At 46.8% G+C, this 11,826-nt stretch overlaps 1 protein-coding gene across 2 annotated transcripts in view; it reads right to left on the reverse strand.

The window, feature by feature from the left end:
• Positions 1 to 10,390, reverse strand: part of NUBP1 (nucleotide binding protein 1) — a 23,047-nt gene extending 12,657 nt beyond the window's left edge. For both annotated transcript variants that reach the window (XM_005871746.2, XM_005871744.2), the window contains exons 1-4: positions 10,311 to 10,390; positions 10,129 to 10,233; positions 7,247 to 7,380; positions 161 to 229 (exon numbers count right to left, since the gene is read on the reverse strand). In XM_005871746.2, coding sequence (XP_005871808.1) covers positions 161 to 229; positions 7,247 to 7,380; positions 10,129 to 10,233; positions 10,311 to 10,329 — 327 coding nt within the window. In that variant the 5' untranslated portion in view covers positions 10,330 to 10,390. The remainder of the gene's footprint in view (positions 1 to 160; positions 230 to 7,246; positions 7,381 to 10,128; positions 10,234 to 10,310) is intronic.
• Positions 10,391 to 11,826: the final 1,436 nt, after the last annotated feature.

Genomic DNA, 11,826 nt, shown 5'->3' on the forward strand with positions numbered 1-11,826 from the left:
TATTGTTGAAGTAGACAGATGGATTAGCAAACATTTATCTGGTTTTATCATGTCCGTGTAAAAATGCATGGGCTGTGCTAATCCTGTTTAGGCTGAGTAGCTCAGCACAGTAGTTTGCTGTAAGAGACCACTCCACTGCATTTTATAACACACCTCTTACCTGTTCTCCTTCCAATCCCATTATCTTGGGAATGGACGGCCCACATATATCGATGTCTAGAAGAGCAACCTGGGGAACAAGAAGAGACCAGAGCTGTGACATGACTGAAAGTACAATCCTGCAGACACACAGTTGGGAGGGGATCGGGTTAGAGGAAAAAGAGGGAGGGGAGAAGAGGAAAGAAACTGGGTCAAACATGGACCAAGTAGAACCTCACGAGGAAGAGTTACAGCACTTATCTTCCAGCCACGGACACAGTCAAGACTCCCAAAGAGATCTTGGCAAAGTGCGTCAGCACGGACTCCCTCCCTCCCGCCCAGACTGACTTGGCTCGAGGTGCTCCTATGGACCTGGGTGTCAGGTCACGTGGAAATTCAGGCCTTGGCACTGTTTACTTGGCCCTGACCATGTGCCTGGGGGTGGGTATCATTATCTCTGCGTTACAGAGGAGGAAACTAAGGTTCAGGGGTGCCGTGACCTGTTCAGTGAGCCAGGACAGAGCTGGGACATAAATCAAGGTCTCTGACCCCAAAGCCAGGGCTCTCTCCACTACCCCAGGGGGCCTGGCAAGGAGCTGAGCTCTGACCAAACCCCGTTGCCCTGTGATCCCGAAGGCTAGTGATAGCCTCGGCTCAGCTTCCAGAAAAGAAACTGAAAAGAAGAAGGAAAGCTAGAAAACCTCTTTGCTAGTGGTAAGCACAGCCGGGGATGACTCCTTCCACGCCAAACGCCCTGCTTTCCCTGAGGTGGATGAGGTGTGAACCGGCCTTCGGGAACTCTGAAAGGCGGCTAATATTCATCTGGAAACCTCTAATGTGCTGCATGCAAAGTGCAGCATCTCTGGGTAACTTTTTAACTTGCCCCAAATTCGCTTCTTGCTTCCTTCTTCAAGGCTCTCAACCAACACCAACCTCCTACTTCCTCACCTGCTCTCAGACCCTGGGTAGGAAAGCTTTTCATACAGATCAGCCGGTTACCCCAGGCGCACTCTGCTGGACTAAGCAAGGAGTGCAACAGAATGACACAACTTGACAACCCGACCTTGCCCGACTTTCTAGGTCCTGACACTTGGGGACTGATGTGTGTTCATGATCCACAGACATTTTACATCACAACCTCACGATTTAAGAAACCATACTATCACCACCCCCCTAATAGAGACTTGCATCAATTCTCTTTGGTTTCCAGCACAGTAGCCATGTTCTTCTGGGAACAATTTAATGTTTCCTTTTGAGGCACGAAACTCCCCACAACCAAGGGAGTGAATCATGAGTGCAATTATGCAAGGACGCAAGAACAGACTGCTTGCACTCACTCCCGTGGCAGGTCACGTCCATGCTGTCCAGATCTCCAGTGGTCCTGTGTCCTGTCCCTTCCAAACCTCCTGTCGATCCTGTCCCTATCCTCACTATCCTCAGTATCCATCCAATTCATTCACTTTCTGCTCAAGTTAAGCCACAGAACCCTTGCTGAGAGAAACGTGCCTGGTCATTCGCACCAGGGCCTCTGCGGAAGGTGCTGGAAGCCTGAGGGGAAGAGGAAGCCTTGCCACACCTCTCCCACCCACAAAGTGGTACAGTGGTCAGGATCCAAACTTCCCCCTAAGACAGTGATTCCCAATGTGGGCGCTACCGCCCCCCGGTGGGCGCTGCAGCGATCCAGGGGGGCGATGATGGCCACAGGTGCATTTGGGGGTGATGAGTAACTGCTATTAAAATTTTAAAAAAATTAATTTCCAGGGGCTGAGTAATATTTTTTCTGGAAAGGGGGCGGTAGGCCAAATAAGTTTGAGAACCACTGCCCTAAGAGGTGGCCACGTGGGCCAGGGCTGTGCCCAGTGTGGGGGCTCCTTATGTCTGTGCTCTGTGCCACTGATCCACAGGAGACAAGTGCCTTAAAGCCCCGTCTCAGCCCCCAGGTGCGGAGGAGGCCAGGCCGTCACGGTCGGGCGTGTGGAACCGCTGGGGTGTTGGCAGTGGTGTGTGCGTCTAGGTGCTGCTTTACAAAGTGTACTGAAATGGCACTTCCGTTTCTCTGATGCTTCCTGGAAGCCACAGAATTTAGGGGCTTTAAAAAAAATTAAGGAAAATTAAACACACAAAAAAGAAGAGGTCATGGGAAGTGGGGTCTAGTCCTAACTTGGCACTGGCTGTCACCTCATACACATTGCTGCTCCTCTCCCAGCCCCGTCCGTCTGAGCTGCTGAGCTGTGAAACAAGTGTTTAGGGAGACTGTTAGGGCCCTTCTAGCTTTAGAGTCTACAAACCCCACAGATGGGCCTAAAAACTCAACAGGCCTAAAGCACCTAGCGTGGACCTTTTAATGGTCAAGTTCATCTTTTAGAGCACAAGCAAGATGATGAAGTGGTGATTTAGGGAAGCTGGCGACTTGTGGTGGAAAGATGGCGTGAGAGCTTTTGATGTCAGGGGCTGGGCTCCTCCGCCTCCCTTCACCACAACTTGCACATTTCCCAGTCTGTGATTGGTCAGGAGCTTCCCAAGGCTGCTGCCTCCTGATGCAAAGCCCTTTGCAAACGAGTTGTCAGATACCTGCTTGCCTTGAGTGCAGACACGAACAGCCTTGCTCAGGGTTAGAAAAGGGACAGGGTGCTTCCCACCATCCTGCTGAATTCAGGGCAGGGAGGAATGTGTGAGCCTGGAGGTCAATCTGCGAGACACCCTGAGCATCTACTATATGCCCACACTGGGCACCTTTTGGAAAGTGACACACTTTCCCAAGTACTGACTTTTTTTAAAAAGCACTGCTGCATAAAGAAATTCGGCTCATCTAGCCCTATTTCCACACCAGATGGTGTGCTTTCCTTCAGTCTACTGCAAGGTCTAGACGTGTGTGCAGTGGGGCTTTCTGAACATAATTATATGGAAGCGTAATTCTATGTAAACAGCTGTTGATTCACAAGTGGTTACTTACAACTGGCCTGGCGAAAGCTCACCTCCAGAGAGCTGAGAAGAATATGCCCAACAGCTTCAAGAAGCCACGATTACTCTGGGTAACCTGGACCATGAGAAAACAGATTTCTCGGCTAGCCAACTGGACCTACAAATTTGACCCTCAAATGGCAAGAGATTGGTGATGGATAGAAGAACGAAATGACAAACATGTTTTGAATCTGCTCAGCACTGTTTGGGTAGGCTATAAATCATTATCACTGAAGCAAAAATTTCATCATCCCCCTATTTCAGTTAGTGGAATAAAGTAACAATAATGATCGCTATCAAGGACACTTACTGAGCACTTACTATATGTCAGGTGCCCTGTTAAGCACTTTACGTTTACATGTATCATCTCACTCACCCTGCGTCCATTTTACCTACCCGAGGTCACAGCAGTGGTGTGGGTGGGGCTGGGTGACTCTAGGGCCTGTGCTCTTGGCCACCATGCTAGACTGCACCTCAAATGCTCAATTAGAGTTCCAACTCCTCTCTCCTCTAAAAGTTGGGAGGTTCTGCTCTATCTCCCCAAGTTTGCCCTCATTTGTTCCCTGCCGTTGCTCCAATCCCTGCCCTAGTTTGGTGGACCCTCGGGGCCTGTCCTGGAGACATGGCTTCGCCCTCTCACGGTACTCAACCACACACTCGCTGGCTGTCACGTGGTGCTCCTAAAGCACAGGTCTGGCTCAGCCTCAGCTTTGGCCCCTTCCCAGGAGCAGTCCCCCAGACTGCCTGCCTCTCCATGTCTGCCTGGCAGTCCCACCTCTGTGCCTTGGTTCCCCTCCCCCATCCATCAGTCGCCATCACAGTCCTGATGCCACCTTCTCCAAGCCCAGTCGTCTCTCCTTTTCCCCAAATCCCTAGAGAACATCTTGATGGCAGACACCAGATTCTAGAGAAGCCCACGTCAGCCACGTACAGCCAGTGACAGCAGCTCCATGGGTTATAAAATGATCGGAACAGAAATGAGGGATAAGGCAGAATTCAGAGCCCTAATGCCTGACAGGAACACGGAGCTTCACAGATCATGTAGTCCAGCCACTTCACTGTCCCAGGGAGGCTGTGCCCTGCCCAAGGTTCCAGTCCTGCAAAGAAGTTCTTCCCCAGCCAGCACAGGTGCTTCTGGTGTTAAAAAACAAACCAGGGCCCAGCAAACTACACCCTGGGGCCAAATCCAGCCTGCCACCTGTTTTTGTACAGCCCACAAGCTAAAAGTGGTTGTTATATTTTTAGAGGTCTGGAAAAATAAAAATAAAAAGAATACTTTTGTCACGTTGTAACAATTATGTGAAATTCAACTTTCAGTAACAATAAAGTTTTATTAGAACACAGACATGCTTGTGGTGTATAGGTTGTTGATGGCTGCCTTCATGTTTAAGGGCAGACTGGATAGTTGCTACAGAAACTGTATGGCTGGCAAAGCCTAAAATATTTGCCATCTGGCTCTTGACATGAAATGTTTGCCAACTCCTGAAGCAAACTCTAATTTTGTAATCCAATGACTTAAAAAATATATATTTCTGGAGTTCTTAGATACTGGTGAGGTGTCTTTGGGGGCCACTGCGTGTGTGTACGTGTTTGTATGTTGAGGGCATATCAGAATCATATTTCTGGAGTTCTTAGATACTGGTGAGGTGTCTTGGGGGCCACTGCATGTGTGTACGTGTTTGTATGTTGAGGGCATATCAGAATGGTGTCTTGATCCCCTTGCCCACTGTAGCTGGCTTTATTGTTTTTAGTTTATTTTTGTGGAGGAAATAAAGCCTTTATCATAGTAAGGTCTTAGGGTGCTATTGCTCACTGAGGTAGAATGGATTATCTCACACAAATAGAAAGTACTGAAATTTGTCCAGCTTTTAGAGTTTTAAAATATAGTAGGCAACATGTGGCAGTTTTGAAATTTCAATAATAAATATACCTCTGCAGTCCCTCTAGAACAGTGGTTCTCAACCTTGGCTGCACATTAGAATCACCTGGGAATCTTTTTAAAATCCTGATTTCTGGGCCTCATTCTCCGGAAATTCTGTTTATTTGTTACTAATGTTGTGGCCCCACCCCATAACAAAGAAACAGAATTTCCGGAGAATGAGGCCCAGAAATCAGGATTTTAAAAAGATTCCCAGGTGATTCTAATGTGCAGCCAAGGTTGAGAACCACTGCTCTAGAACTATCTTACTTTCTAAAAAAGTCAAACAAAAGTAAAGGGCCATTTGTCAACAAGTAAGAAAAGAAAGTTGAAGTGAAAGTGTTAGCCCTCCATAAAAATACTAGAAGAGAGAGAGACCAAGATGGCGGCATAGGTAAACACCTATTCAAAATGTTAGAAAAGTAATGTTCAGAAATAAAACAATGCATGAAAGAAGGTACACACAAAGACCATGGAAAGAACTGAAATGGCAGGGAATGGCTTTCAACACAAACAAAATAAGATTGTTTCTACATGACACAGAGCTCTTCTGCAGGCCCCAGAAAGTGCTCTGATGGAGAAAACAGCATTTAGTTGGCAACTGAAATAGTGACTAGCAAGTTCTCTAGCCCAGAGCGCACACAGTGCCAATTCACAAGTTCTCATGAGGTCTCTCATTTCAGGGGTCAACACAGCGAAGGCTGGGTTTTAGAGACACCCATGCCACTCTAGCAGTTCTGAGATGTCCAGGTTTCTTTCACTGGAATTTTGGGCAAAATTTCATTTTGGAAACAACAGGTCATTTTAGAATGTGACCTGTGTTAAAACAAAACAAAACTGAAAAACACAATTGTCATGGTTCTATTAGATATAAAATGATAAAGTGAATATTGGGATCATTTTCTAAGGTCAATGCAAAATTACCATGAGTCCCAATGAATAATGTATTTTAAAAATCACAGGTACTGCAAATTTCCATTTGACCTTTTGGGAAAAAGTATTTTTTTTCTTACTTGCTCCACCATACCTTTTATTAAGGCTGAAATCCAGAGAGCAGCACTGGGTACTTTGAGTTTTCCTGCTCATTTGTGTACCTGGGCATATGTTTGTGGCCCATTACAGGGGTCAGCAAGTTTTTTGGGGGTTTTTTGAGGTTTGATGAATTTTTTATTGTTTTGTGAAATATATACAGCACACCAAGTGTTTTCTTCAAGGGCCAAACAGAAAACATTTTAAGCTTTGTGGGCAAAATTACGGATATTATGTAGGCACTTATGTAACAACTAGAGGCCCAGTACACGAATTCATGCACCGGTAGGGTTCCTTGGCCTGGCCGGCAATCAGGGCCATCGGGGCAGCCGGCCAGAGGGAGGGACCACGGGAGGTTGCTGTGGGAGCGCACTGACCACCAGGGGGCAGCTCCTGCAGAGTGTCTGCCCCCTGGTGGTCAGTGCATGTCATAGCGACTGGTCGACCGGTTGTTCGGTCGACCGGTTGTTCGGTCAACCGGTTGTAAAGGTCGCTTAAGCTTTTATATATATAGATTTAAAAGCAACCATTTAAAAACAAACAGCTCTGGCCAGGTGGTTCAGTTGATTGGAGCATCGTCTGGTACTCCAATGTGGGTTCAGTTCCCAGTCAGGGCACATACCTAGGTCGTGGGTTTAATCTCTGGTTGGGGCGTGCACAGGGAGGCAACTGTTGATGTTTCTCTCTCACATGATGTTTCTCTCTCTCTTCAAAAATCAAGAAAAACAACAACAACATATCCTTAGGTGAGAATTAAAAAGTAATAATAAAAACAAGCAAAAATAAACCCCAAATAACAAAAATAATAACAATAATAAGAAAAGAAAATAAAAGCAACCATTTATAAATGTAAAAATCATTCTTAACTCACAGGCCATAAAAAGACAAGAGATGGGCTCGTTTTGGCCATGAGCTATAGTTTGTAGACCCCTAGCCTAGAAAAAGGCAGAAAGGGGTTAATCATGAGAAGGAAATCTGAACTTGATGTAATATATAACCAGCATGCCAAGAGAAATGTACACCTGTTATCCATCTTCACAACTAGAGCATCCAATGAAAGCTTTTATTGCTTGTCTGCTAGGTGTTTCTTCATCTTCTCTGCAGAGATCAAAGAGGCCAATTTGGCTTAGTCTAAGGAACCAGTTCTCCACAAGCCATCATGAACCCTCAGACAGGAGCCTCTCCCCAGTGTTCCCCTACCTGCGTGTTTTCATCCTCCGCTAGGGCGTGAGCAAGGTGGGCGCTGAACGTGCTTTTCCCAACGCCGCCTTTCCCAGACAACACCAAGATTTTGTGTTTCACGGTCTTCATTTTCTCTTTGATTTCCTCTATGGCTGCAAAGAAAGCAATTCAGGGGATGACATCCTCCAACTAAATCCCAAATGTCACTCTTCCAATGGGCTGGAAGGGATTGTGTGTGAAATACCACCTAATCCAGTGCTGGCGAACCTATGACATGCATGTCAGAGGTGACACGCGAACTCATTTTTTTGGTTGATTTTTCTTTGTTCAATGGCATTTAAATATATAAAATAAATATCAAAAATATAAATCTTTGTTTTACTATGGTTGCAAATATCAAAAAATTTCTATATGTGACACGGCACCAGAGTTAAGTTAGGGTTTTTCAAAATGCTGACACGCCGAGCTCAAAAGGTTCGCCATCACTGACCTAGTCGATGGTAGTAATAAGTGCTACAAAGAAAACAGGGCTATTATCACACCTGACATTTTCTTATTGATTTATTTGTCATCCCTTACTAGAATATAAGCTCCACAAGGGTGAGACTCTGTCCTGAAGTGTTCTCCACCTTATTCCCAGCTCCATTACAGAGCTATGAATATACAGTCATACACCACTTAACAACAGGGATACATTCTGAGAAATGTGTCATTAGGCAATTTTGTCCTAAAAAGCACTCACACAACCTAGATGGCAGAGCCTATTATACACCTAGGCTATACGATATGGCCCACTGCTCCTAGGTTACAAGACTATACAGCATGCTACTGTACGAAACAGCACGAGATTAAATCAGGCACAAGAGAAGATGATGTAATCGAAAGATAAACATGAGATGTATGAGGCAGCTGTCAGTATAACACAGCATACTGTTTTACAGCAAACTCTCATTAAGTAGAAAGAGTACATTTAAAATAATGATAAGTATAATATACAATAATAAATATATAAGCCAATTAACATAATAGTTTATTATCAAGTATTATGTGCTGTATATAATTATATGTGCTGTACTTTTATATGACATAGGTTTATTCACACCGACATCACCACAAACATCTGAGGAATGCTTTGCACTATAAAGTTAGGACAGACACGTCACTAGCTGATAGGAATTTTTCAGCTCCCTTATAATCTCATGGGACCACTGTCACCTATATAGTCTATCGCTGATCTAAATATTATTATTTGGTGCATGAGTGTAGTAATGATTCTCAAACTGGGGGCAAAATCTGCCAGGGGACATCTGGCAATGTTTGAGGACATTTTTAGTTGTCACAAGGAAGGGGTGCTCCTGGCATGTAGTAGGTAGAGGCCAGGGATGCTGCTAAATGTCCGACAATGCTGAGGACAGCCCTCAGCACACAGAACTGTCAGCTCCAAAAGTCAGTAATGTCCAGGATGAGAAACCTGACAAACAGCAGGCACTTGGTAAGTACCCGTCACTGATGACTGTCACTTATTAGACATTTGCTGTGCTTTTCAGGACTTCACCTTCTTTCAAGCCCTTCAAACAACACTGCGACGTAACTAATTTTCTCCCCCATTACTGACAAGGAAATAGAGGCTCAGAAAAAAAGGTTAAGACTCTTGCTCAAGGTCAATACTGTTTTTGAGGGAACTAAAGATCAAACCCAAGTCTCTCTTTGACTCCTTCAAAATTCTTCTCCCAGCTTCCTGCCTTTTATGTTCCAGAGTCCTCCCCACTCTCCAATGTGACCCCCTAGTGCATATTGCTGTGACTTATTGCTTGCTTGCTTGTTTACTGTGGGTCTCCCCTACTAAACTAAAATCCCCTAGAGCAGCCACCTCTCTCTTTCTCAGCTATATCTCCAGCACCAGCACTGTGCCTAGGAGGCGATTAACACATATTTCTGTTGAATGAATGGAAGAATCGCTCCTCAAAAGGAAGAAATTCTGTCCAAAGAAAGTAGCTGAGGACGCCAGGATGTAAGCCCAAGCTCCCTGACTTCAAAGTTTATAGCCTATCCCAGTGGTTGGCAAACTGCGGCTCGAGAGCCACATGCGGCTCTTTGGCCCCTTGAGTGTGGCTCTTCCACAAAATACCACGTGCAGGTACGCACGTACAGTGCGATTGAAACTTCGTCGGTTTTCGGCCTAGGCGAGTCTATTTTGAAGAAGTGGCGTTAGAAGAAGTGGGGGTACGTTCGCTGAGGTCGACCCCTCAGATTGAGGACGTTTTTAGCAAAGGCCAGCTTAGGAGTACCCTAATTAAGTTAATAACAATGTACCTACCTATATAATAATTTAAGAAAAAATTTGGCTCTCAAAAGAAATTTCAATCATTGCTCTGGTGACTAATGAGTTTGCCGACCACTGGCCTATCCCATCGCTGGTGGCCTCCTCCAGACCAGTCACTGTCACTCAAACTTCTGGCCACACCCCTCAACCCAGCCAACTTCTCCCGTGCCCCGCCCTTGAGACCCCTTTTGACTTCAGGCAAGTCACGGATCCTTAGGCTCCACTGCAGCCGGCCACGTTCCTGGTTCCTCGCCTTTTAAAGGCCCTGCCCCTCGGGCCCCACCTCTGTCATTCATTCCTCAAGTCCCGCCCCTCCTCGCCTCCCCTCCCCCCACCGACTTCACCACCAAGCCCCGCCTCCACCGTACCTACAACGCATCCTTTAAGTCACGCCCCACCGTCCCCGCCCACCTCCCACCCCCGCACGGAGTTCACCACCAAGCCCCGCCTCCTCCAGCCCCGTACCTGCAAAGCATCCTTTAAGTCACGCCCACCGTCCCCGCCCAGGTTCGCCATAAGCCCCGCCTCTTCCGGCTCACGCCTTTTACGTCCCGTGCAGAGCTTGCCCCTTCCTTACCTGGGTCCGGAGCCTCGCCGGCGCCTGAAGCGCACAGCCGCTGGTTGGGGCACCCCTGACAGGCGGTCCCTCGGCCGGCCTGGGCGCTGCCAGTTCCGGGGCAGTCTGCGCGGAGACAGAATCACAGTTAGAGCGGCTCCTGTCTTCCAGCCCCGCCACCCACGCCCCTCCCGCGCGCTCACTGTGAGGCGTCTCCTCCATTTTGCCGCCTTAGTCGCCGGAACCTGCGCGGCACCGGAACCCCCATTGCGTATTTCCGGCTCGTGGCACTCAATCTGACCCTCCCGCTGCGTCGGGAAGAGAGCAGTGCGCACGCGCGAACCTTGTGCGGGGAGCCTAGGGCTGTTTTATTATTACTCTCCGCATTGAAACTGCTGCAAATATCAAATACTTACGCATGTATCTCCTAGGAATAAAGGCGTTATCTTACATGACCTCCACACCATCTTGATAACCAAGAAACTTACCATTGGTGCAAAATTATTAGCCAATGTGTCTTTAGTCTCTTTTAATCCAGTACAGCCCTCCTCCCTGCCCCTTCCCTCCCCTGGCTACGTGTTTTGTCTTTGTGAGGTTAATAAATTTGAATAGTAGTTCAGGCCGGTTTTATAGACTATCCCATAATCTTTGTTTGATTGCCCCACCCCTCGTGATCAGATTCAGGTTGAAAGTTTTTGGCAGAAGACGAATGTCATGCACTAGTATCACAGCAGGAGGGACATATCCCAATTGGTCCCATTGTTGGCATAAAAAAACAAACGTCAGATGAGTAAATTTTAAAAATCTTATTGGCTTTGTCAACCAATGGTCTTTGGCACCAACTCAACACCAACAGGAATCCCCAGTTTGGGGGTGTGGTGAAGAAGCAAACTTTATTCAGTGCAAAACAGCTCAATTGCAATACAAAGCAGGGCTTTGAAAGCAGCACATAGGTCCCTCTCAGATAGAGAGCTCTGCTCTGCTCCTCAGGGGTCTGTTTTGTGCTGTGCAGTCAGCTCTGGCCTTCGCCAGTCTGCCATGCTGTAGTGAGAGACATCTTCAGTGTTTCAGCTCCATTGGGGAAATGCAATCCTCAGTCTCAGGTGAAAAAGAAAATGTGCTTCCAGAATCATAGGGGAGCTGGCTTATATAGACAGAAGTCCCCACCTCTGCTCCCTGACTGGTCAGTCCTCTGCAAATAAAGCTTCACAGTTTGATTAGTCAGAATAGAGCCACTCTGATTGGTTGGAGCTCTCAGCTCTGATGGGATGAAGAAAGCCTCAGTTCTATTGGTCCTTTATATGGGCTGACTCAGAGGGCAGAAACACAATGCAGGCAGGCAAGCCAGTGCAGAGGCAGGTAGATCAGTGCAGGCTTCTCCCAAAAGTGCAGTTTGTGTTAGAGACCCCTGTGCAGAAATGGCTGGGTGTTTTTTTTTTGTTTGTTTGGTTTGTTTGTTTTTTTTTTGGGGGGGGCTCTGTTTCTTAAAATTAGAGCCCAGTTAGCCACCAGGAGCCCTTCTTAGTAGGTGTCTTCTTTCTCTTGGTTCACAGCTTTATCCAATGATTTACTAATCAGACAGCATCCCATCGAGCAGACAGAAAGGAGGTCTGAGGAGCTGTATAAAACGACTTACAGACTCACATGGTGGGGATGGGTGAGGTGGGTGAGGGTAGATTACATAGGAGTTTATGGAGCTCGTGCTCTGAAGTCAGATGA

The sequence above is a fragment of the Myotis brandtii genome, unplaced genomic scaffold (genome assembly GCF_000412655.1).
Source record: "Myotis brandtii unplaced genomic scaffold, ASM41265v1 scaffold355, whole genome shotgun sequence".
Classification (NCBI taxonomy): Eukaryota; Metazoa; Chordata; class Mammalia; order Chiroptera; family Vespertilionidae; genus Myotis; species Myotis brandtii.